Here is a 26,167-nt window from a genome sequence, read left to right as displayed (position 1 = left end):
CCTCTGTAATGTCTCCATGTCCAGCAACATGATTCTGTCTAGCCTGGTCTGCACACATTTCTTGCTAATTTAAATTCCATGTCAGCCTGCCTGCCTGCCTGCCTGCCTGCCTGCCTGCCTGCCTGCCTTCCTTCCTTTCTCTCTCTCTCTCTCTCTCTCTCTCTCTCTCTCTCTCTTTCTTTCTTTCTTTCTTTCTTTCTTTCTTTCTTTCTTTCCCCTCTCTGGCCCAGGCTACAATCTACTCGGCTTGCTGCTGCCCGCGCCGCGGACTGCCTGGGACTGCCGGCGCCCGCCACCGCTGCCTGCCTTTTCTCCTTTGGATGCAGGCACGCGTTCGCCATCTTGGCCACGCTGGTCGCCAGCTCCTGACGCCGAGTGCTCTGCCCGCCTCAGCCTCCCGAGGTACTGGGACTACAGACGGAGTCTCGCTCACCCAGTGCTCGGTGTTGCCCGGGCTGGAGGGCAGTGGCGTGGTCTGGCCTCGCGGCAGCCTCTACCCCCCGGCCGCCTGCCTTGGCCTGCCAGGGTGCTGGGATTGCAGCCCCTGCCCGGCCGCCGCCCCATCTGGAAGGTGGGGAGCGCCTCTGCCCGGCCGCCCCGTCTGGGAGGTGAGGAGCACCTCTGCCCGGCCGCCCCGTCTGGGAGGTGAGGAGCGCCTCTGCCCGGCCGCCCCGTCTGGGAGGTGAGGAGCGCCTCTGCCCGGCCACCCACCGTCTGGGAGGTGAGGAGCGCCTCTGCCCGGCCGCCCCGTCTGGGAAGTGAGGAGCGCCTCTGCCCGGCCACCCACCGTCTGGGAAGTGAGGAGCGCCTCTGCCCGGCCACCCACCGTCTGGGAAGTGAGGAGCGCCTCTGCCCGGCCTCCCACCGTCTGGGAAGTGAGGAGCCCCTCTGCCCGGCCACCCACCGTCTGGGAAGTGAGGAGCGCCTCTGCCCGGCCACCCATCGTCTGGGAAGTGAGGAGCGCCTCTGCCCGGCCACCCACCGTCTGGGAAGTGAGGCGCGCCTCTGCCCGGCCGCCCCGTCCGGGAAGAAGTGAGGAGCGCCTCTGCCCGGCCGCCGCGTCCGGGAAGAAGTGAGGAGCGCTTCTGCCCGGCCGCCCCGTCTGGGAAGTGAGGAGCGCCTCTGCCCGGCCACCCATCGTCTGGGAAGTGAGGAGCGCCTCTGCCCGGCCGCCCCGCCCGGGAAGAAGTGAGGAGCGCCTCTGCCGGGCCGCCCCGTCCGGGAAGAAGTGAGGAGCGCCTCTGCCCGGCCACCCATCGTCTGGGAAGTGAGGAGTGCCTCTGCCCGGCCACCCACCGTCTGGGAGGTGAGGAGCGCCTCTGCCCGGCCACCCATCGTTTGGAAAGTGAGGAGCGCCTCTGCCCGGCTCCCCCATCTGGGAAGTGAGGAGTGCCTCTGCCCGGACACCCATCGTCTGGGAGATGAGGAGCGCCTCTGCCCGGCCGCCCATCGTCTGGGAAGTGAGGAGCGCCTCTGCCCGACCACCCATCGTCTGGGAAGTGAGGAGCGCCTCTGCCCGGCCACCTATCGTCTGGGAAGAAGTGAGGAGCGTCTCTGCCTGGCCGCCCCGTCTGGGAAGTGAGGAGCGCCTCTGCCCGGCCGCCCCGTGTCTGGGTAGAAGTGAGGAGCTCCTCTGCCTGGCCGCTCCGTCTGGGAGGTCTACCACGGAGGCCAGAAGCAATGTGGGGGCTGGACGTGGTGGCTCATGCCTGTGGTCCCGGCACTCTGGGGGGCGAGGCGGGTTGATCACTTCGGGCTAGGAGTTCGAGACCAGTCTGGCCAACTTGGCGAAACATGAAGAATACAACAGACAAACCAACCAACCAACTCAATGACAACAAAACAGGTCTACCCTGGAGTCATACTCTAATTTTTTCTATTTTCCTCCCTTTCTGATCCTTTATCCCACTTTCTTTTTCTTCCTCTTCCTTCTCCCTCTTCTTTGTCAAATAGAGGATTGAGTTATTATCACTGATCCATATAAAGTCCCTCTCTCATTTATTTTAACTCCCACCCCCATTTCTATTCCCCGACTTCCCATGTGCAACCTTCCTAATATGTTTGATACGCATCTTTTTGTTTGTATGTATTTTTAGAAAATGTTTATTGTTTTTGTATGCAAAAAAAATTAAAAAAAAAAAATTCCATGTCAGATATGTGCTAGCAGACAAGCAAGCTCACCCCAAGTGTTTCAAAGGGTAAAAGACTCATAGCACCAAACACGGATTCTAGCAATCCTAAGATAAATGGGCTCTGTATTGCCATTATTTACCACACTCACTTACTTTTAATTCCTTTAACAACTTAAACTCTAGTGGAGTGTGTTCATGAATAACCTGCTGTGGATTATTTGGATCAGACCTTACAAAAATAGGAAAAGCACAGTGTTCTAAGGGCTCTCCAGCTATGGCAGCAGAGTGTAAAATTCTTTGTATTGGGATCTCTATTTCTGCTCACTCAGGCATCTAATCGTGGTCAGTAAAAGCTAGGCCTCTGGAACCTGGCTGAGATTCTGGTTCTGTAGTGTGACTTTGGGGCAGTTACAGATGTTTCTGCAACTGGAGGAGGCGGTATAGGCCAATTTTTATCCTCCTCCTGTTTTTTATTTTCAATTGGAGCTGTGGGTAGGACAACAGATTCTTTCAGATTTTTAGATTCAGCCTGCTGCCCCACGGAATAATAAGGAAATAATGGCAGAAGTACAGTACGAATTAAACTCCAAGTGGAAAAAAGAAAAATCAACTTTAGGACCTTTTTGATGAGTCTGTTTTAATCCTTCTCCTGCTTTAGCCCAATTTTCCACATCAAGAGTGCCTGCCTGGTGGCCAGGCGCGGTGGCTCACGCCTGTAATCCCAGCACTTTGGGAGGCCGAGGCAGGAGGATCATGAGGTCAGGAGATCGAGACCATCCTGGCCAACGTGGTGAAACCCCGTCTCTGCTAAAAATATAAAAAAATTAGCCGGGCGTGGTGGCGGGCGCCTGTAGTCCCAGCTACTCAGAGAGGCTGAGGCAGGAGAATAGCGTGAACCTGGGAGGCGGAGCTTGCAGTTAGCCGAGTTCGTGCCACTGCACTCCAGCCTGGGCGACAGAGCGAGACTCCGTCTCAAAAATAAAATCCAAGATTGCTTGTTAGAAATTAACATTGCTTTTTGAAAAATTGCCTAATAAAACAATTCTTTAGCAGTGATTCCCATCTTCTATATGGTTAAGAAATATTCCATAACCATCTAGCCAAGAAAATTCCTAGAGAATTCGTGTTAATCTAGGGCAGATGTTACAAATGTTTTTAAACGACTACTTTAAAATCAAAGGGTGGTACTGTGGTGTTGGAAATGGAAAGCCTAAATAACAGTCTAATCACTCTGGAGCTGTGTGACCTTGGGCAAGTTACCTAACTTCTGTTTCCTTATTAATCCCGGGTCTTAAAACACTTCAGAGAGAATTGTGGGAATGAAATACACACTGCAGTCCCTACCAGCACTAGGTACCCAATAAAAGATAGTCTCATTTTAATATCAAACAGAAAACCCGCACTGCAAAACTGAAACGCTTGCGTCCTACCAATGCACACCAAGTTTTTGGGCCTTTCCTCTTAACCTCAAAGTGCCCCTTTCTTGAACCTAAACGAGAATGAATACATCAAAAGGAAAATGAGAAGGAAGCTGCGGGGCGTGCATTTATTTCCAGCTCTGCTGCCCGTAGAGTCCCCCGGCCACCGCCTGAGGCCCACCGCCTGAGAACTCGAAAAGCCGCCTCTGCTCCGCCGAGGGGTTTTCCCATCTCCGGGGCGGGGACCTCTCCTTGGAAGAACCCCTCTAACTCCGCCCCTCCAAGAATGCGCCTGAGCGGCGGTGTCCCTTTTCGGGCGCCGTAGGCCGGGTTCCTATTGGCTAGCTTTGTTTGGCGCCAAAGCGCGGAGCGGAAGCCGAGGCGAGAGCCTGGCGCTGTAGGACCAGAAAGAAAGGAGTGAGGCGCCGAGAGCACAGATACCATTTTGGCGTGAGAGCTGGCGGTTGGCAAGGCCGCGGCAGTGGGAAGCGTCCGCCATGTTCTGCGAAAAAGCCATGGAACTGATCCGCGAGCTGCACCGCGCGCCAGAAGGGCAGCTGCCTGCCTTCAACGTGAGGGGCGGGTAGACTCGGACGGGGTGTGCCGGGCTTGGGCCCTGGGCTCTGGGGCGGGGCGGCTCCCTGGCAGGGTTTCCTTTCGCACCTTGTTCCCTCCGAGCTCTGGAAAACTTGGGAAGTAGCACAACAAAATTCCGGAGGAAAAAGAAAGCATTCATGCTTACGCTACCCAGCGATTTGGTGAATTTCCTCATCTGAGCACATTTTAGCAGTTTTCCTTGGACAGATTTGTTCCGGTCCCTTAAAACATTTACAGGTTGCCTGATAATTTAGCATTTCTTGCTCACTCAGGCATCTAATCGTGGTCAGTAAAAGCTAGGCCTCTGGAACCTGGCTGAGATTCTGGTTCTGTAGTGTGACTTTGGGGCAGTTACTCAAGCTTTCTGTGCTCTCAGTTTTCTCATACGCAAAAATGGGGATGGTGACAATAGTACCCAACGCGTGATGTAGTGGACGCAAAATGAGTGGCACGTGTAAGGGTCTTTGCATATGCCTCACATACAGTAAGGGCCGAGTCAGTGTTAGCTATTAATATAACTTTTCTCCTGCTGCTACTATTACTATTAATATTATGATTATTTGTATTTTTCTATCACTGCTACTCCTGGGAGGGTGCTAAGCACTTCATGTACATTATGTTTTTCTAATAACCCTTTGAGGGCCCGGTGCCGTGGCTCCTGCCTCTAATCCCAGCACTTTGGGAGGCCGAGGCGGGAGGATCGCTTGATCGTGCCACTGCATTCCAGCCTGAGTGACAGAGGGAGACCGTGTCCCAAACAAAACATAACTTTTTGATGTTTAAACTATTGTTTTCTACTTTTTTCAGCTATATATGCATAGGATTGGGGAGATTTAAGTATATTGCCTAAGGTGACACAGCAGGAAAGCTAGGATTTGAACCCTGGCACTCTTGGCTCCAGAGCCTGCACTCTAAATTCTATATTTCACTTCTGTCATAGAGCAGGCATTATGTGGATGTCAGGACACTTTCTGCTGGAAGAGGGGCACAAAAACAGATAATAGAATTCACCACGATAAGTGATACCAAGAAGGTATAGCAAGGAGCACGAAGGAGAAACACCAGTATGAGCGGGGGTAGAGGAGGTGACATATGAGCCTTTCCATCCTCAAGGATGAGGTTACTGATCTGAGAAGGAAATGAGGCATCCCAGCCAAAGGATGCTGCAGCACAAAGTCACGTGGTCACACTGGAGAGGGTGACCAATAGGGCCTGTGGGGAGGCTAGGAAGATGACTCACAGCCTAGATGAGTTTGTTGTTCACTCATAAGGCATGCTGGGAGCTGGTAGAGGATTTTAGACAAGGAAGTGATAGGGTAATTTTTGTGTTTTGAAGATAACTGCGGCAGCAATATGGGGAATGGATTGAAGAGAGGAAAGAATGGGACAGGGAGATGGCTACTGGGTGGCTGATAGAGCAGGTGAGAGGTGTGTGGTCTGAACTGTGTCAGGTCAGTGGCACTGAGATCAGTGTTTGGGTTTTAGAGACATGAAGCAAACATGACTTGTAACTATTAGAGCAGGGGCAGATTGGTGTCCATAATGAGTGAGAGGGAGGAATTGGGATCTTGGAGGATCCTTAGGAAACTGGGTAAACAACATCAGAGTTCAGGAGATAGAGTGTGTTGGGAAAGGTAATGAGTTTTGTTTTGAACACTAAAGAGCACCTAGCCAGACAATTAGATTGTCTTACAAATGAAGAAACTGAGCTGACACAAATTATGGGTCAAGTTAAAGAACTCGTCTGAATTTACAGCATATTGGAGGTAGAGCTTCAACTTGAACACAGGTTTTCCAGTTTCCAGTCAATTGTTTTTTCAACTTCAGAACAGTTACCTCATTTAAAAAGTTAGGCAGCAGTCTGCAGCTCAGTAGAGATGCTGGAATGCAGCAGTGTGTAATTGCTAAAATGTGGCCGGAGAACTAGGAACTTAGAGGTCATCGTACATATCAGGACACAGGCCTAGAGAACAGAGAGACTGCAAACAGGTGCGGCCAAGCTGGATTTTGGACCTGACTCTGACACTTAGTTTAGCTCTCTGTTGTACTCAAATTTTAAGATAAATGTTGAAGGCCAGGCGCGGTGGCTCACGCTTGTAATCCCAGCACTTTGGGAGGCCGAGGCGGGTGGATCACGAGGTCAGGAGATCGAGACCACGGTGAAACCCCGTCTCTACTAAAAATACAAAAAATTAGCCGGGCGTGGTGGCGGGTGCCTGTAGTCCCAGCTACTCGGAGAGGCTGAGGCAGGAGAATGGCATGAACCCGGGAGGCGGAGCTTACAGTGAGCCGAGATTGCGCCACTGCACTCCAGCCTGGGTGCCCGGGTGACACAGCGAGACTCCGTCTCAAAAAAAAAAAAAAAAGGTAAATGTTGGGTTATCACTTTGTGGGGCTAGGGGCTGGTCTTAGAAGTTGTAGAATCAGGCCGGGCATGGTGGCTCACGCCTGTAATCCCCCCACTTTGGGAGGCCGAGGCAGGCGGATCACAGGGTCCTGAGATTGAGACCATCCTGGCTAACACGGTGAAACTCCATATCTACTAAAAATACAAAAAGTTAGCCGGGCGTGGTGGGATGTGCCTGTAGTCCCAGCTACTCGGAAGGCTGAGGCAGAAGAATTGCTTGAACCTGGGAGGTGGAGGTTGCAGTGAGCCGAGATCGGGTCACTGCACTCCAGCCTGGGCGACAGAGAGAGACTCCGCCTCAAAAAAAACAGAAGTTGTAGAATCACTCTCTTGTAGGTCTTAATTCAGTGGAGCACCTTTTGTCTCACTAGTGCCTTCCACTGACAAACCCACCTGATACTCAAGGTGATCCAGCAGCCTGGAACACTCAGCCTGCGGAGGCTGGCCTCCGACTCAGTGGCACAGAGGAAGGCTGACAGTGGATCTGACAGGCCCAAGGACCACACAGGCTTTTCTTTTTTTTTCTTTTTTTTATTGTTTTGAGATGGAGTTTGACTCCTGTGGCCCAGGCTAGAGTGCAATGGTGCGATCTCGGCTCACTGCAACCTCCGCCTTCCGGGTTAAGCAATTCTCCTGCCTCAGCCTCCCTAGTAGCTGGGATTACAGGCGCCTGCCACCATGCCCAGATAATTTTATGTATTTTTAGTAGAGATGGGGTTTCACTATGTTGGCCAGGCTGGTCTCGAACTCCTTACCTCAGGTGATCCACCTGTCTCAGCCTCCCAAAGTGCTGGGATTATAGGCGTGAGCCACCGTGCCCGGCTCAACACACAGGCTTTTCTTCTGGAATCACTCATGGTTAAGGGCTGTGTCCAGTAAATAGAAAAGTGATTACACCCTTTCTATATGCAGAATTGATACTTTTTTTAAAAAGTACATTTTTAAGAAAATTAGGCCAAGCATGGTGGCTCATGCCTATAATCCCAGCCAGCACTTTAGGAGGTCAAGGTGGAAGGAATGCTTGAGCCCAGGAGTTCGAGACTGGCCTGGGCAACACAGTGATACCCCATTTTTACAAAAAATAGAATTAGCCGGGTGTGGTGGCACACATCTGTAGTTCCAGCAACTTAGGAGGCTGAGGTGAGAGGATTGCATGGCTCCAGGAAATTGAAACTGCAGTGAACTGTGGTCACACTATTACACTCCAGCCTGGGTGACAGACTGAATCCCTGTCTCAAAAAGGAAAAGGTAAGAAAATTACCTTGGGCTCAGGTAGAAGTCATGCTTGCATTTTTCATCAGGAATTACATCTTTTGAGCAGAGTTGAGTAGTTGATTTTGGAATTGTGCCATTTGTATATACCACAGCATTTTTGCCAACGCATATATTTTGGCCCTAAAAATAGATTGTGAAAAAGAGATGGGGTTGCTTCTGTTTCGATTGTTGGCAGACCTATTGGGCAATATTTAATCATTTCGGGCTGGACACGGTGGCTCCTGCCTGTACTCCCAGCACTTTAGGAGACCATGGCAGGCGGATCACTTGAGGTCAGGAGTTTTGAGAGCAGTGTGGCCAACATGGCAAAACCTTGTCTCTACCAAAAAAAAAAAAAAACATTACAAAAATTAGCCAGGCGTGGTGGCTTACACCTGTAATCCCAGCACTTTGGGAGGCTGAGGTGGGTGGATTGCCTGAGGTCAGGAGTTTGAGACCAGCCTGGTGAACATGGTGAAACCCTGTCTGTACTAAAAATAGAAAAATTAGCTGGATGTGGTGGTGGGCACCTGTAATCCCAGCTACTTGAGAGGCTAAGGCAGGAGAATCATTGCTTGAACCCAGGAGACAGAGGTTGCAGTGAGACAAGATTGCACCATTATACTCCAGCCTGGGTGACAAGAACAAAACTCCGTCTCAAAAAAAAAAAATTAGCCGGGCATTGGTGGTGCACACCTGTAGTCCCAGCTACTCGGGAGGCTGAGGCAGGAGAATCACTTAAACCTGGGAGGCAGAGGTTGCAGTGAGCTGAGATTGCACTACTGCACTCCAGCCTGGGCCACAGAGTGAGACTTCATCTCAACAACAACAAAAAAAATCAGAATTCTAATGTTTATTTTTCCAAGGGAAAATTTGCCCCAAACTGGATACTAGAAAAATTCCTATGGCCGGTTTTTGCAGTTCAAACCAAAAACACTATTCCTTTTTCTTTCTTTTGGTATTAACCTTTTAAGATCACTTTTAAGCCGGGCACAGTGTCTCATCCCTGTAATCCCAGCACTTTGGGAGGCTGAGGCGGGTGGATCACCTGAGGTCAGGAGTTCAAGACCAGCCTGGCCAATATAGTGAAACCCTGTCTCTACTAAAAATACAAAAAATTAGCCAGGCGTGGTGGTGGGCGCCTGTAATCCCAGCTACTCTGGAGGCTGAGACGGGAGAATCGCTTGAACCGAGGAGGCAGAGGTTGCAGTGAGCCCAGATCGCACCATTGCACTCCAGCCCAGGCGACAGTACGAGACTCCATCTAAAAAAAAGACCATTTTTTAGTAAATTATGAATTATTTACATATTTTTCTTTATACCTCATGCTTCAATAGGACGATTGATATCTTTGTTCGTCAACTTTATTGATGTATAATTTACATACAACAAAATGTGTATTTTAACAGATTTTTGAATTTTGACTAATATGTACGTCTTTATAACCAGCACCCTGATCAAGATTTCTGTAATTATCAAAATATATACCCCATAAATATGTATATACCTACTGTGTACCCACAAAAATAAAAAAGATTTCTGTAACTTTGCCCCCCTTTTGTAGCTACCTCCCACCTATAGCCTTAGGCAACCATGAATTTGCTTTCTCTGACTACAGATGATATTCTTTTTGGCAAACTTTTCCTGTGAAGGGCCAGAGGGAATCATTTCATGTAAACTCTGTGTCAGGCATCTCTTGCTCAGTATAATGTATTTCAGATTATCCTCGTCCCTCGTTGTATGTGTTGTCAGTAGTTCATTCTTTTTTTTTTTTTTTTGAGACGAAGTTTCGCTCTCGTTGCCCAGGCTGGAGTGCAATGGCATGATCTTATGATCTTGGCTCATTGCAACCTCTGCCTCCCGGGTTCAAGCGATTCTCCTGCCTCAGCCTCCCGAATAGCTGGGATTACAGCCTGCCACCACGCCTGGCTAATTTTTGTATATTTAGTAGAGACGGGGTTTCACCATGTTGACCAGGCTGGTTTTGAACTTCTGACCTCAGGTGATCCACCCGCCTCAGCCTCCCAGAGGGCTGGGATTACAGGCATGAGCCACCACCCCTGGCCCATTCTTTTTATTATATTAGATTTTTCAGATAAGTGGAAGGTTTATCCATTTATCATTTGATGGACATTTGGGTTGTTTCTACATTTTTACTGTTATGAATAATGCTGCAAAAAACATGTTTTCTGTTTTTTTGAGTATATATATATATACCTAGGAGTAAAATTACTGAGTCATATGGTAATTCTGTGTGTAGCTTTTGAGGAACTGTCAAGTTTTTGCCTACAGGGCTATACCGTTTTACATTCCCACCAGCAATGTACGAGGGTTCCAGTTTCTCCGCATCTCACCAACACTTGTTATAACCATGCTAGTGGGGTGTGAAAGGACTATTGCTTTTTGCTAAAGTATATAAATGAAAGATACAGTTCAGTATTGATAGAATATTGCCACAGAATAGGTGGGGAAATCAGTGGATTTCAATATCGGTTTATATGTTCTAGGAGGATGGACTCAGACAAGTTCTGGAGGAGATGAAAGCTTTGTATGAACAAAACCAGTCCGATGTGTAAGTTTCATAAGATCGATATTCTAAAACAATTCAATAATTAAGATGTTGAAATCGGCTGGGCACAGTGGCTCACGCCTGTAATCCCAGCACTTTGGGAGGCTGAGGTGGGCGGATTACAAGGTCAGGAGTTTGAGATCAGCCTGGCCAACACGGTGAAACTTTTTTTTTTTGAGACGGAGTCTCGCTCTGTCGCCCAGGCTGGAGTGCAGTGGCGCAATCTCGGCTCACTGCAAGCTCTGCCTCCCGGGTTCACGCCATTCTCCTGCCTCAGCCTCTCTGAGTAGCTGGGACTACAGGCGCCCGCCACCACGCCCAGCTAATTTTTTTTTTTTGTATTTTTAGCAGAGACGGGGTTTCACCATGGTCTCAATCTCCTGACCTCGTGATCCACCCGCCTCGGCCTCCCAAAGTGCTGGAATTACAAGCGTGAGCCACCGCGCCCAGCCTGGTGAAACCTTGTCTCTACTAAAAATACAAAAATTAACCGGGTGTGGTAGTGGGCGCCTGTAATCCCAGCTACTCAGGAGGCTGAGGCAGGAGAACTGTTTGAACCCGGGAGGCGGAGGTTGCAGTGAGCTGAGATTGCACCACTTCACTCCAGCCTGGCGTAGGGCAAGACTGTCTCCAAAAAAAAAAAGATGTTGAAATCAGATAACCTTGCATTAGTTTTGGGATGTGATTTTTAAAAATTATCTGTAAAATTATCTGCTCTAGCTGTACAAATTAGCAAAAGTCTGAAGGAATTTGTGCTGATCACTGCTTAATAAATATTTGTTGTTTGGCTGATAGGAGTTGAAAGGAATTAGAGTGGACCTAAAATAAATGACATACCCTAAAATAAAAAGTGAAAATAGGCCGGACACGGTGGCTCATGGCTATAAATCCCTGTGCTTTGGGAGGCCAAGGCAAAAGGATCAGCTGAGGCCAGGAGCCTGGACATATAGCAGGACTCTGTCTCTATTAAAAAAAAATAAAAATTAGCTAGATGTGGTGGCACACACCTGGAGTCTTGGCTACTCAGCAGGGTAAGATGGGAGGCTTGCTTGAGTGCAGGGGTTTGAGGCTGCAGTGCGCTATGATCATGTTACTTTACCCTAGCCTGGGTGACAGAAGGAGATCTCCATCTTTAAAAATAATAAAGTAAAAACCTAACAAAGTGAAATACATGGTTCCCACTGTTTATATTTTTATCAACAGATGCCTTAGTGCGTTTGTTAAAGGAAGAATAGGAAGTTTATAAATGGATATAAATAGGAGCAGCAGTGATTTCTGATAGTTTGAGTAGAGTTCTCTGAGAACTAGCTATAAAAGGCTTCAGCGTAGTAGGTCCAGAGAGGTGACTAGATTTACTGACTCTTTAGAACTGAGCATGGTAGCTGGCACAGTGGAGAATTTGGGCTGTATGACAAACTTCATATGTTCCTGTGTGACACCAAAGGTTGTCAAGTACTGGATCAAAGTTGAAGTATTCAAGGTCTCAACTTAGAAGTCTGTCTGTGACATGAGGTTTCCTCTTTGGGCTTGTTCGCTACAGTGTTTTTATCAGTTACTTGAATATAGAAATCAGTGTTATGGCTGCTAAGATTTGTGGGGCACATAAAATGATAGGAGCACTTCCAACTCCTGTGTATAAGGAGAGATACAGAAAAGTCTTTACAGATGGACTTAGGAAGTGAACCTCAACAGATTTGCAGTAAATATAAGGCAAATTTAAAGTCCTGGACTCAAGTCCCTAAGCCATTCATTGATTTACTCAACAAATATGTACTAAACAAATATGTATCAGTAAGTGGCTGTGCTATTTCAGTGGTAAACAACAGTCAAGATGGCTGTCCCGGGCGGGGCACAGTGTGGCTCATGCCTGTAATCCCAGCACTTTGGGAGGCCGAGGCGGGTGGATCACCTGAGGTCAGGAGCTCGAGACCAGCCTGACCAACATGGTGAAACCCTGTATCTACGAAAAATACAAAATTAGCCGTGTGTGGTGGCGCATGCCTGTAATCCCAGCTACTCGGGAGGCTGAAGCAGGAGAATCGCTTGAACCCGGGAGGTGGAGGTTGTGGTGAGTCGAGATCGCGTCATTGCACTCCAGCTTAGGCAACAATAGCGAAACTCTATCTCGAAAAAAAAAAAAAAATTGCCCGTCCCTGGCGCTCACTGTCTAGTGCAGAAGACAGATATGAAATATAGATACGCCACATTGGGATTCATGCTATGAAGGAAATCAGAAGAGTGCAAGGAGAAAGAAAAATGAATAGAAGGTCTAGCTTAAATTGAGGAATCAGGGAACTTCTCTCCAAGGAAGAGCCATTTCAGCCGAGGCCTGCGGGAGAGGCAAGTCTTAGGGAGGCAGTGACTGTGGGCATAGAACATTCTAGGTGGAGGGAACAGCATATGCAAAAGCCCCTGAATCATGGAAGAGAATGGGGCACTCAAGAAACTGACACTTAAAGAAGACCTATGTGGCTGGAGTTTGGCAAGTGGCAAAGGGTGACACCAGATGAAGTGTAAGTGTGGACAGGTGGTGGCGTGTTTGTGTCTTAAAAGATAATCCTGGTTGCTGTGTGGAGGGGCTGAGAGGTGGGGGAAGCTGGTCACCAGGTTACTAGAGAGGTGACCCACACTTGGTAGAAAGTGAGAAGGTTATAGATGTTTTGGAGGAGACCCTATAGGACTTGGTTCAGTAAGGGAATGATTTTCTTGTATTCTCTGTGTTTATGCCATTCGCAAATTCATGATCCAAAATTCTTTCTTCCACCTTCCTAGTTTCATCAGACTTTCATAGGGTGGCAGAAGTATATAGAACAGCCCTGGAAGACATGACAGGATGGGATGTGTATTTTGCCTGTATTATCAGGGCCTAGCACAGTGCCTGGCATAGAGGCAGGCACTACATGAATGAATTCTTTTTATATTCATATGGTTGCTTAAAAACTCCAAAGTAGATTCTTATTCATTCAAAAGTTACATGTACTTTTTATAGGGTAAAACCAAAATTTTTTTTTTTTTTTTTTTTTTTTGAGACGGAGTCTCGCTCTGTCACCCAGGCTGGAGTGCGATGGCGCGATCTTGGCTCACTGCAATCTCCGCCTCCCGGGTTCACGCCATTCTCCTGCCTCAGCCTCTCTGAGTAGCTGGGACTACAGGCGCCCGCCACCACGCCCGGCTAATTTTTTGTATTTTTAGTAGAGACGGGGTTTCACTGTGGTCTCGATCTCCTGACCTCGTGATCCGCCCGCCTCGGCCTCCCAAAGTGCTGGGATTACAAGCGTGAGCCACCGCGCCCGGCCGGTAAAACCAAAATTTTCAGTGTGAAAAATACTGAAGTATAGTATGTACACGTATTTGGAGATCAACAGATATTTGTAAGATGAGTGAAAGACCATTTTGACTCCATTTTACCTCACTTTATTATAATGAGGATTTGGAAGCTCCACTGGAAGGGAGGTACTATATAGAATAACGACATGACGTAAGACCATAACCTCATGTCCATCATGTTAGGTTTATCTCTTATCTCAGCGTGATAATGGAATCCTGAAAAGTGAATAAACACAGTGTCTTTTAGAAAGAGTAGAGATTAATCAGTGTGCAAAAATGCAAAGTACCAAATGCCTAAACAAAACGTATCTGGTAGCATGATCTTAGGCAAGTTGTTTAGGTTTTGGCTTTTTAGCATATTAATAAAAGCTCTGATGTACAAATAGTTATGATTTGCTTAGGTTAACTGCTAATCACAAATGGATTAAAAACAAGCATGTAACTCAGTTGTTATTTGGCTTTGAAAATTTTACTTATCCTGAAAAGTACATATTTTTTTTCTTTTTAAATGCTCCTATCAGGAATGAAGCAAAGTCAGGTGGACGAAGTGATTTGATACCAACTATCAAATTTCGACACTGTTCTCTGTTAAGAAATCGACGCTGCACTGTAGCATACCTGTAAGCTTCTCAGTTTTTGCTTGGTGTGGCAGGATTTTCTGTGTGGCTTCCCAGTTGACCATCTCAAATGGGTAACATGAAATCTTAGATCTCTCTCTCTCTTTGTAAGCATTCTAAATTTTTCCTCTGTTTTTTCATTTTTCAAATTTTTTATTATGAAAAATCACAACACTTTTAAAAGTAGGGAGAATAATACTATAATGAACCCCAGTGGAGCTGTCATATGGTTTTAACAATTTTTATTATTTTGCCATATTTTCTTCATCGTGTTTTGCTTGTTGGTGTCACACTATTTAAGTACATCATGGTCTTTCACTACTGAATACGGTAGTGTTCTTACTATTTTTCTTCTTTGTCTTAGAAATAAGGACCTTTGGCCAGGCACAGTGGCTCATGCCTATAATCCCAGCACTTTTGGAGGCCGAGGTGGGTGGATCACCTGAGATCAGGAGTTTGAGACAAGCCTAGCCAACATGGTGAAACCCCATCTCTACTAAAAATACAAAAATTAGCTGGGAGTGGTAGCAGGTGCCTAATCCCAGCTACTTGGGAGGCTGAGGCAGGAGAATCGCTTGAATCTGGGAGCCAGAGGTTGTAGTGAGCGGAGATCGTGCCATTGCACTCCAGGCTGGGTGACAAGAGTAAAACTCTGTCTCAAAAAAAAAAAAGAGGGGGGAGGAGAAAGAAATAAGGACCTTAGGGACCTTTTTCCCAGTACTACTGTGCTGCTGTCACGTGGAGGAGTGGACAGTGCCTTCAGGCCGACTCTCAGACTGTTCATGTTCCTCTTGTTGTTCCTAAGATGTCTGTTTAGAGCTGGTGTGTTTGCATCAGGGGCCAAATGAAGTCCACACATGATCCCCCATGTATTCTTATGCCACCCAATACCTTGATGTCCTAGGTATGACCGCTTGCTTCGGATCAGAGCACTCAGATGGGAATATGGTAGCGTCTTGCCAAATGCATTACGATTTCACATGGCTGCTGAAGAAGTGAGTTAGCATTGTTCAAGTTTATAAATTTTGAAAATGCTAAAGTTCTGGCATTGTTCTATAATAGTGTTTATTGGTATTCCTCTTTTTGTGTTTAATGTCTGTTTTTCCCCAATTTCTGGCTGGTATTTAGTATATAATGTGAGGGGAACTATGTGGTGAGGAGTAATTCTAAATGATACGTGGAAAATTCTATTATTACTTAACAAAATAGAGTCCCATGATGTTACTTATTAGTGATCCATCAGTGGGATTAAGAAACTGGCATTATTATTTGGGGATATTCCATAAAGTGTTTATATGTGTATATATACTTTCCTAATCAAAATTCATATTTGCCTAGTCACTGAGGCAAAGAACTAGCCCATTATTTAAGGACATAGGATTGGAATCAGGTGGGCTTAGGTTCAAATCCTGGCTCTCTGCCGTCTAATCTTGAGCAAGTCACTTGACCTGTTTCTGTGCCTAAATTTCTTCGTTACAGGATGAAGATCATATTACCTATTACAGGTTGCAATGACTTCTGACACTAACTACCTGCAGTTATTGTCAACTAAGGAAGCTCACACAAGCTTTGATGTCCAGAGTGTTTATTAGGGCTTCATTACGTAGATATGATTGATTAAATTACTGGCCCTGTGATTGAGCTCAATCTTCATCCCTCTACCCCTCCCTGGAGGTCAGACTGACATCAGGAGGGCCAAAGACCCAATACTTCAATCACATGGTTGGTCTTTCTGGGATGGCCAGTCCCAACTCTGAGTCATCTTGATAGCACAGACTATCTAGGGGTTCACCACGAGTCACCTGGGTAACACATACTCTCAGGGCACATCATAAATAAGACACTCCTATTACTTGAGAAAGTCCAAGAATTTAGAAGCTACCTCCCAGGAATGGGGGAGAGAGACCCACCAAATTCTTTATTCTACAACAGTGTTATTATAAGGCCTATCACAGGGTTACTTCAGGTGGTCCATGTGGAGCACAGCATAGGATGGCACTCAATAAATGTTAACAGGGCCGGGTGCGGTGGCTCACGCTTGTAATCCCAGCACTTTGGGAGGCCGAGGCGGGCGGATCACGAGGTCAGGAGATCGAGACCACGGTGAAACCCCGTCTCTACTAAAAATACAAAAAAATTAGCCGGGCGTGGTGGCGGGCGCCTGTAGTCCCAGCTACTCGGAGTGGCTGAGGCAGGAGAATGGCGTGAACCTGGGAGGCGGAGCTTGCAGTGAGCCGAGATTGCGCCACTGCACTCCAGCCTGGGTGACAGAGCGAGACTCCGTCTCAAAAAAAAAAAAAAAAAAAAAATTAGCTGAGCGTGGTGGCGGGCACCTGTAGTCCCAGCTACTCGGAGAGGCTGAGGCAGGAGAATGGTGTGAACCCGGGAGGCGGAGCTTGCAGTGAGCCGAGATTGCGCCACTGCACTCCAGCCTGGGCGACAGAGCAAGACTCCGTCTCAAAAAAAAAAAAAAAATAAATAAATAAATGTTAACAGTTACTACATTACAGTTGCATAGCACAGAGCTTAAGAAAGCAAATATTTAGTGCAGCAAACCACCATGGCACATGTATACCTATGTAACAAACCTGCACGTTCAGCACATGTATCCCAGAACTTAAAGTAAAAAAAATATTCAATGTGTTTGCCATTAGATTCTGCACATTTAGATTCTGCACATTTTTGAAAGTGATCTATTTGTTGTCATAGCTTCATTTTCATTCTTTCATTTTCTGCATAAATAAATGAGTAATCTCTACCTCAGATTTACCAGTAACTACGAAATTGGTAACATGTTAGTACCTCACTTTATGCTCTTTGTGTTCAAATCTACTTATATTAATTGAACTTTGGGGTACTTCCTGTGTATTATGGTGAGATGCACAGAACACTATGTTGTTTCTCTAACGACAGTAGCTTTAATGATTTTTCTCATACAATATTTTAAATTAATTTTTTTGTGTATTTTTTTGAGATGGAATCTCGTTCTGTTGCCCAGGCTGGAGTGCAGTGGTGCATTCTCTGCTCACTGCATCTTCCGCCTCCTGGCTTCAAGCAATTCTCCTGCCTCAGCCTGCCAAGTAGCTGTGATTACAGGTGCGTGCCACCATGCCTGGCTAATTTTTGTATTTTAGTAGAGACGGGGTTTCACTATGTTGGCCAGGCTGGTCTCAAACTCCTGACATTGTGATCTGCCCCTCTCGGACTCCCAAAGTGCTGGGATTACAGGTGTGAGCCACAGCGCCTGGCGATTAATATGTTTCTTACAATTTTATAAATGATTACAAGCTACATTTATTCAAGCACATCAATTAGATTTCATATTGGGCATTGTTTCTGTAAGGGTAGCACTTTTCTGTGATTACTGAGTTCCCAAAGTCAGTTTCTATTTTAATGAAATATAACAATGTTAACAGCAAATAATTTTTTTTTTTGAGATGGAGTCTCCCTCTGTTGCCCCGGCTGGAGTGCAGTGGCGCGATCTTGGCTCACTGAAACCTCTGCCTCCCGGGTTCAAGCGATTCTCCTGCCTCAGCCTCCCGAGTAGCTGGGATTACAGGTGCCCACCACTACACCCAGCTAATTTTTGTATTTTTAGTAGAGACACGGTTTCACTGTATTGGCCAGGCTGGTCTTGAACTCCTGACCTTGTGATCCGCCCACCTCTGCCTCCCAAAGTGCTGGGATTACAAGTATGAGCCACGGTGCCCGGCCTTATATAAAATAATATTAATGGGTCTAGAGATTAAGTTGTTTCAGAATAGTGAAACCTGAGATAGTTTCTTGGAAGAGTTTGTGAATTACTACAAAACTGGCAAATGACTTCCTTCTACCCCAGTGACTTCATCTATAAAAAGGAATATACCAGCCTGGCCAACATGGTGAAACCCTGTTTCTACTAAAAATACAAAAATTAGCTGGGTGTGGTGGTGTGCACCTGTAATCTCAGCTACTCAGGGAGGCTGAGGCAGGACAATTGCTTGAGCCTGGGAGGTGGAGGTTGCGACGAGCTGAGATCGCACCACTGCACTCCGGTCTGGGAGAGAGAGTGAGACCCTGTCTCAAAAGAAAAAAGAAAAAAGGAAAAAGAATAAAAGGAATATACATGGTCTCGTTCTGTTAGTAGTGATGTTTTGTAAACACTGAAGGATGAGAAGAGATTAATACAGATATACTCTGTAGTAGACCACAGACATCTCTGCTTGAGCAATTGCATGGTGGCAACTGCATCAACCATTTTGGACCAGTAACAAAGAATATTTCCAGGTATTCCTGACAGCTTACAGGAGCCTAGGAGGTCTGAATGTCATCATAGGTGTCTGTATTACCCAAGGTTAGTGCTTCAGTGAGTGACTGAAGCACATGGGCTTGAGTCTGCCACCTAAATTCAGATCCCTGCCTTGTTAACTCTGAGCCCTTTGGTAAATTATCTAATCTCTCAAAGCTTCAGTCCTTCATGAATAAAAAGAAAATAATAATAGTAGTTACATTATGGGGCAATGACAAAGAGTAAATAAAATAACGCATATTAAAATTTTAGCAAATCCCTGGTATATAGTAAGCACTTTATTAGTGGGAATGATGATCTCAATATTGTTGACTCAGCGTAGCAATAAAAGTAAAAGTAAAAGCAGAGCTAAAATAAGGTTACTAACATGAAACATGATCATGTGTTAATGTTTAGAGAAAATACCATTGAAAGAATAGGAAAGCACACTGATAAGTAAAAATCTTACTATCTGATTTCAGAATAGTAACATCTTTTGTTTTCAAAATAGTAACATCTTTTATGTTTTTAAAATAGTAACATCTTTGTTTTTTGATTTCCTAAGTTTCTGTTTAGAATCTTTAAGCCACTAGCATGAGAGATAGTGAAAATAGGTATTTTTTTCTTTCCTATTAATATTTTTCCATAAGGAAAACTAAAATAAAAATTTGTGACTATATCAGTATGTTATTTTGTGGAAGTAACGTGCTTATTCTACATTGCCCTTTTGTCTGTGAATGAGACTGAATGAGGGTAACACCCTCATTGTCAAAACAGCTTTTGATTTTTCTTCCACTTCATCTTCTCTTTGGGGTCTGTTATATTCTACTGTTCTCAATGGAGACAAAGCAGAAAAGACCACAGTGGAAACACCCATGTTTGACTCATTTGGCAAGATCTCTCTCAGAGAACTTTTCTTCATACTTATCAATACAAAATATCATTTTTTATCCTTTATATTATAAAAGACAATGCGGTTTTTACCACCTTGGCATACATACCTTTTAAATCTTTTAAAATCACTGAATTTAACCATTATGTGAAATCTAACATAAAAACAGACACATGCAAACACATCTGGAAAGGTGCGGAAGGCGAAGATATACAGCCCAGTGATGTGTCACTGAGGAATTCCCATGTATCCATCACCCTGTTCAAGAAAGAACATTGCTCCGGAACCTTTGTGTCCCTCCTCCCAGTGATCACTACCGTCCTTACTTTTGTGCAGACTAATCACTTCCTTATTTTTAAAAATCTTACTGCTCTGGATGCAGTGGCTCACACCTGGAATCCCAGCACTTTGAGAGGCCAAGGTGGATGGATTGCCTGAGCTCACGAGTTTGAGACCAGCCTGAGCAACAGGGTGAAACCCTATCTCTACCAAAAAAAGAAAAAAAAAACAAAAACTTAGCCAAGTGTGGTGGCATGCGCCTGTGGTCCCAGGCTGAGGTGGGAGGATCACTTGAGCTTGGGAGATAGAGGTTGTAGTAAGCCAAGATTGCGCCACTGCACTCCAGCCTGGGTGACAGAGTGAGACCCTGTCTTAAAACAGCAACAAAAAAACTTGCCATTTACCACCTAAGCATGCATTTCTAAACACCATAATTTAGTGTTGCCCATTTTTTGAACTTTATATAGATTCATGCGGTATCCTTTAATGATTGATGACTTTCACTAGATGTAATTTTTTTTTTTTTTTGAGGCGGAGTCTCGCTCTGTCGCCCAGGCTGGAGTGCAGTGGCGCAATCTCGGCTCACTGCAAGCTCCGCCTCCTGGGTTCATGCCATTCTCCTGCCTCAGCCTCTCCGAGTAGCTGGGACTCCAGGCACCCGCCACCATGCCTGGCTAATTTTTTTGTATTTTTAGTAGAGACAAGGTTTCACCATGGTCTCGATCTCCTGACCTTGTGAACCGCCCGCCTCGGCCTCCCAAAGTGCTGGGATTACAAGCATGAGCCACCGCGCCCGGCTTAAGATGGAGTTTTTTGCTCTTGTTGCCCAGGCTGGAGTGCAATGGTGTGATCTTGGCTCACCACAACCCCCGCCTCTCAGGTTCAAGCGATTCTCTTGCCTCAGCCTCCCAAGTAGCTGGGATTACAGGCATGCACCACCACGCCTGGCTAATTTTTTGTATTTTTAGCAGAGACAGGTTTCTCCATGTTGGTCAGGCTGGTCTTGAACTCCCGACCTCAGGTGGTCCACCTGCCCTGGCCTCCCAAAGTGCTGGGATTATAGGTGTGAGCCACCGCACCTGGCCAAGCTCATTCCTTTTTATTGCTGAATAGTATTTCCTTTTTTTTTTTTTGAGACACAGTTTGACTCTGTCGCTCAGGCTGGAGTGCAGTGGCACAATCTCGGCTCACTGCAACCTCCGCCTCCCCGGTTCAAGCAATCCTCCTGCTTCAGCCTCTGGAGTAGCTGGGACTATGGGTTGTGCCACCATGCCCGGCTAATTTTTGTATTATTAGTGGAGGTGGGGTTTCACCATGTTCACCAGGCTGGTCTTGAACTCCTGGCCTCAAAAGATATGCCCGCCTTGGCCTCCCAAAGCTGGGATTACAGGCGTGAGCCACCGTGCCTGGCCTACCCAGAGGTTATTAAGATATTTTTCTTTCTGTTTTTTTTTTTTTTTTTTTGGGACGGCATCTCGCTCTGTCGCCCAGGCTGGAGTGCAGTGGCGCAATCTTGGCTCACTGCAAGCTCCACCTCCCGGGTTCACGCCATTCTCCTGCCTCAGCCTCCCAAGATATTTTTCTTTTTTCTTTTTTTGAGACGGAGTCTCACTCTGTCGCCCAGGCTGGAGTGCAGTGGCGCGATCTCGGCTCACTGCAAGTTCTGCCTCCCGGGTCCATGCCGTTCTCCTGCCTCAGCCTCCGTAGTAGCTGGGACTACAGGCACCCGCCACTACGCCTGGCTAATTTTTTTGTATTTTTAGTAGAGACGGGGTTTCACCATGTTAGCCAGGATGGTCTCAATCTCCTGACCTCATGATCCACCCGCCTCGGCCTCTCAAAGTGCTGGGATTACAGGCATGAGCCACTGCGCCCGGCCTTTTTTCTATGTAATCTTTTAGGAGCTATATTTTACCTTTTACAAAGAGATCTGCAGTACTGGGATTAAGTTTTGTGTATGCTATAGGAGGCATGCTTCATTTTGAATATAGATATTGAGATGACCCAGCACCATGTATTGAACAGATCTGCCTCTCCCATCACTGTGTGCGTGGTGCCACCTTTGTCATACATTGAGTGTCAGTATTCCTGTGGATTTTGAATGGGAGGACTTTTTCTTCTGTTATGCTAGTCTATCTGTTCTTATACCAATTCCACTGTTGTAGTTACTGTAATTATATAGTATAGGTGGAGCAAGTTCCCATCTTGTTCTTTTTTGAGAGCATTTCAACTATTAGCCCTTTGCACTTCCATGTAAATTTTAGACTCAGTTTGTCAGGTTCCATTTTAAAGAAAGTTAAGATTTTGATTGAGATTGAATTGAATCTATAGATTGTTGACGTTACTACAATATTGAATCATGCAATCTGTGAATGTGGTATTATTTAGGTCTTTCATTTTTTCAACTTTTTTTTAAATAGCAGATTTACTGAGATATCATTCATACACTGAAGTTTACCATCTTAAATTGTACAATGCAGTGGTTTTTAGTATATTCAGAGTTGTTATGCATCCAATACCACCATCTTATTTGAGAATATTTTCATCACCCTACAAAGAAGCCCTGTCCCCTTTATAGTTACTCTATATTTTCTTCCCTCCTCCCAGCTCCTGGAAATCCCGAATCTACTTTCAGTCTCTGTAGATTTACCTATTACTGGTTTTTCATATGAGTAGAATCATGCAATATGTGGCCTTTTGTGTTTCATGTGGTAATGGCAATACGTTTCAGAACTTCATTGTTACTTATGGTTGAATAATGTTCCATCATATGGGCACATATCCATTCATTATTTGATGGACATTTGGGTTTTCTTAACAATGTTTTATAGTTTTCAGAAATAGCATCAATGCAGAGTTTGAAGATATAATTCTGAAATGGCGTCTTTTTCATGGTTCTGTTTCTGGTCAAAGATTCCTAAGGTTTATTATTAAGTATGCTGAAATGTATGCTCTCTGAGACCAGAGATTTTTGTTCACTTTATTGAATGATTCATCGTAAGTACCCAGACCAATGCCTATATCATAGGAGGCAATTAATATTTTAGCATAAATGTATGAATGGTCACAATAGTGATTTGTGTTGGGATGTGTACTGTTTTCGAATGGATGAGTATTCAATGTGTGCAAGTTTTCCTAGAATTTTGTCAAATGATCATCTCTATGTTTGCAGATGGAGTGGTTTAATAATTATAAAAGATCTCTTGCTACTTATATGAGGTCACTGGGAGGAGATGAAGGTTTGGACATTACACAGGATATGAAACCACCAAAAAGCCTATATATTGAAGTATGTATATCTTTTTAAAATGCATTTTTCTTTAATGTGTAAATTGTACTACCTTTTAAGAAGAGAGGAGTATATGAATATGTGTTAGCTTCTATTAAAATAGAAAAGAAGCATAGACCAAATCAAACAAGCTACCTGTAGGGGGATGACAGAATATGATGGAACAGCTATAATTTTCTGAATATACCTGTTTTAATAGTTTTGAGTATGGAACCCTATGTTTTAGCTATTACTAAAACAAAGTTAAATCAAAATGGAAAATCAGTCCCTAAATTTTGAAAGTAAAATGAAACAAATGTCAAAACAAAGTTAAATCAAAATGGAAAATCAATCCTAAATTTTGAAAGTAAAATGAAACAAATGTCTTTCAAGTTGGTGGATTAGTCAAAACAGGAGGTATTTTTGTTTCATTTTATTTATTTTTTCTATTTTTTAAATAGTAAAATACATACAATATAAAATCTGCCATCTTAGCTATTTTAAATGTACATTTAAGTGGTATTAAATATTGTTTAACATTCCATATTGTTTTGCAACTTTCATATTGTTTTGCAACCGTCACCACCATCCATATCCAGATTTTTTTCGTCTTATAAAACTGAAACTCCATACCCATTAAACAATAACTTCTCAATACCCCTGCCTCCGATCCTCCAGCAACCACCATTCTACTGTCTGTCTCTATGATTTTGACTACTGTAACTACCTCGTGAGTGGAATCATACAGTATTTGTCTTTTTGTTTTCTTTTGTTCTCATTAGAGAATAATTTCTGAGAAGCTACAAATGACAAGTATTTGTCTTTTTGTGACTGGCTTATTTCACTTAGCATAGTATCTTCAGGGTTCATTTCTGTGGTTTCTGTGGTATCTGTGGTAGAACTTGTGTCAGAATTTCCGGCTGGGCTCACGCCTGTAATCCCAGCACTTTGGGAGGCCGAGGAGGGAGGATAACCTGAGGTTGGGAGTTCAAGACCAGCCTGACCAACATGGAGAAACCCCATCTCTACTAAAGATACAAAATTAGCCGGGCGTGGTGGCACATGCCTGTAATCCCAGCTACTCGGGAGGCTGAGGCGGGAGAATCGCTAGAACCCGGGAGAAGGAGGTTGCAGTGAGCTGAGATCATGCCATTGCACAATTTTTTTTTTTCTTTTTTTTGAGACGGAGTTTCACTCTTGTTGCCCAGGCTGGAGTGCAGTGGCATGATCTCAGCTCACTGCAACCTCTGCCTCCCGGGTTCAAGCGATTCTCCCGCCTCAGCCTCCCAAGTAGCTGGGATTACAGGCATGTGCCACCACGCCTGGCTAATTTTGTATCTTTATTAGAGACGGGGTTTCTCCATGTTGGTCAGGCTGGTCTCGAACTCCCGACCTCAGGTGATCCTCCCTCCTCGGCCTCCCAAAGTGCTGGGATTACAGGTGTGAGCCACCACGCCTGGCCCAGAATTTCCTTCCTTTTTAAGGATGAGTAATATTCCTTTGTCTGGCTATACCACATTTTGCTTATCCATTTATCCATCAATGGACACTGGGTTACTTCTTTATTTTAGCTATCATTTTATGATTAATGCTGCTATGAACATGGATATATAAATCTATTTGAGACTCTGCTTTTAATTTTGGGGGGCATATATCCAGAGTGGAATTACTAGATCATATGGTAATACTATGAGGAATTATCATACTGCTTTCCATAGCAGCCATACCGTTTTACATTCCAACATTACACAAGGGTTCCATTTTCTCCACATCCTCACCAACACTAAATATTTTGGGGTTATTTTGTTTTGTTTTGTTTTGTTTTTGAGACAGAGTTTCGCTCTTGTCACCCAGGCTGGATACAGTGGCGCGATCTCGGCTCAACCTGCAACCTCCACCTTCCAGGTTCGCCTCAACTGCAACCTCCACCTCCCAGGTTCAAGTGATTCTCCTGCCTCAGCCTCCCAAGTAGCTGGGATTACAGGTGCCCACCACCACACCTGGCTAATTTTTGTATTTTTAGTAGAGACAGAGTTTCACCATTTTGGCCAGGCTGGTCTTGAACTCCTGACCTCAGGTGATCCTCCCTCCTCAGCCTCCCAAAGGCATGAGTCACCACGCCTGGCCTTGTTCTGTTTTTTAATCATAGCCATCCTAAAGGATGTAAAACGTGGTTTTGACTTTTATTTCCCTAACGATTAGTGATGTTGAGCATCTTTTCATATGCTTATTAGCTATTCCTATGTCTTCTTCGGAGAAATGTTTATTCAAGTAATTGGCCCCCTTTATGGGGCCCATTTTCAAATAGGATTTTGTTGTTGTGGAGATTTAGAAATCCTTTATGTATTCAGTATGTTAATTTGTTATCAGATATATGATTTGCAAATATTTTCTCCCATTCTCTGGGTTGCCTTTTTATGCTGTTGATAGTGTCTTTTTTTTCTTTTTTTTTCTGTTTTCTTCCTTCAGTATCATGTTGATATTTTAAAATTTTCATGCAGCCCAGTTTGTCTTTTTTTTTTTTTTTTTTTTTTTTTTTTTGAGATGGAATTTTGCTCTTGTTGCCCAGGCTGGAATGCAGTGGCGTGATCTCGGCTCACTGCAACCTCTGCTTCCTGGGTTCAAGCGATTCTCCTGCCTCAGCCTCCTGAGTAGCTAGGATTACAGGCATGCACCACCACACCCAGCTAATTTTTTGTATTTTTAGTAGAGATAGGGTTTCATCATGTTGGCCAGGATGGTCTTGAAATCCTGACTTCAAGTGATCCACCCGCCTTGGCCTCCCAAAGTGCAGGATTACAGGCGTGAGCCACCGTACCCAGCCAATTTTTTTTGTTTTGTTGGCTGTGCCTTAGGAGTCATATCCCAGAAATCATTGCTAAATACAATGTCATAAAACTTTTGACCTGTATTTTCTTCTAAGTGTTATGTTGTTTTACATTTACATTTCGGTCTTTGATCCATTTCAAGTTAATTTTTGTATGGTGTTAGGTGATGGTCCAACTTTATTTTTTTGCATGTGGAAATCTAGCTTTCCAAGCATAATTTCTTAATAAGAGTGCCCTTTCCCCATTGTGAATGGTTTTGACACCCTTGTCAAAAATCATTTGACTATGTAGGCAAGGGTTTAGTTTTTATCT

General features: G+C 45.0%; 1 protein-coding gene across 9 annotated transcripts in view; it reads left to right on the top strand.

Annotated features, from left to right (window-relative positions):
* Positions 1-3,857: 3,857 nt before the first annotated feature.
* GINS1 (GINS complex subunit 1) overlaps positions 3,858-26,167 on the top strand; it is a 43,992-nt gene continuing 21,682 nt past the window's right edge. The window contains exons 1-6 of one of the 9 annotated variants that reach the window (XM_063633881.1): positions 3,900-4,122; positions 10,316-10,380; positions 14,226-14,324; positions 15,226-15,316; positions 22,932-23,048; positions 24,882-24,932. In XM_063633881.1, the coding sequence (XP_063489951.1) occupies positions 4,048-4,122; positions 10,316-10,380; positions 14,226-14,324; positions 15,226-15,316; positions 22,932-23,048; positions 24,882-24,932 (498 nt within the window). In that variant the 5' untranslated portion in view covers positions 3,900-4,047. Of the gene's footprint in view, positions 4,123-7,573; positions 7,803-10,315; positions 10,381-14,225; positions 14,325-15,225; positions 15,317-22,931; positions 23,049-24,881; positions 24,933-26,167 lie in introns of those variants that run through there. The other 8 variants (XM_063633882.1, XM_063633885.1, XM_055265635.2 and 5 more) reach the window with 8 other exon arrangements.

Source organism: Symphalangus syndactylus, chromosome 24 (assembly GCF_028878055.3).
Source record: "Symphalangus syndactylus isolate Jambi chromosome 24, NHGRI_mSymSyn1-v2.1_pri, whole genome shotgun sequence".
Taxonomy (NCBI): domain Eukaryota; kingdom Metazoa; phylum Chordata; class Mammalia; order Primates; family Hylobatidae; genus Symphalangus; species Symphalangus syndactylus.
Note: the sequence above shows the minus strand (reverse complement) of the source record. Positions and strands in the feature narration are given on the sequence as shown.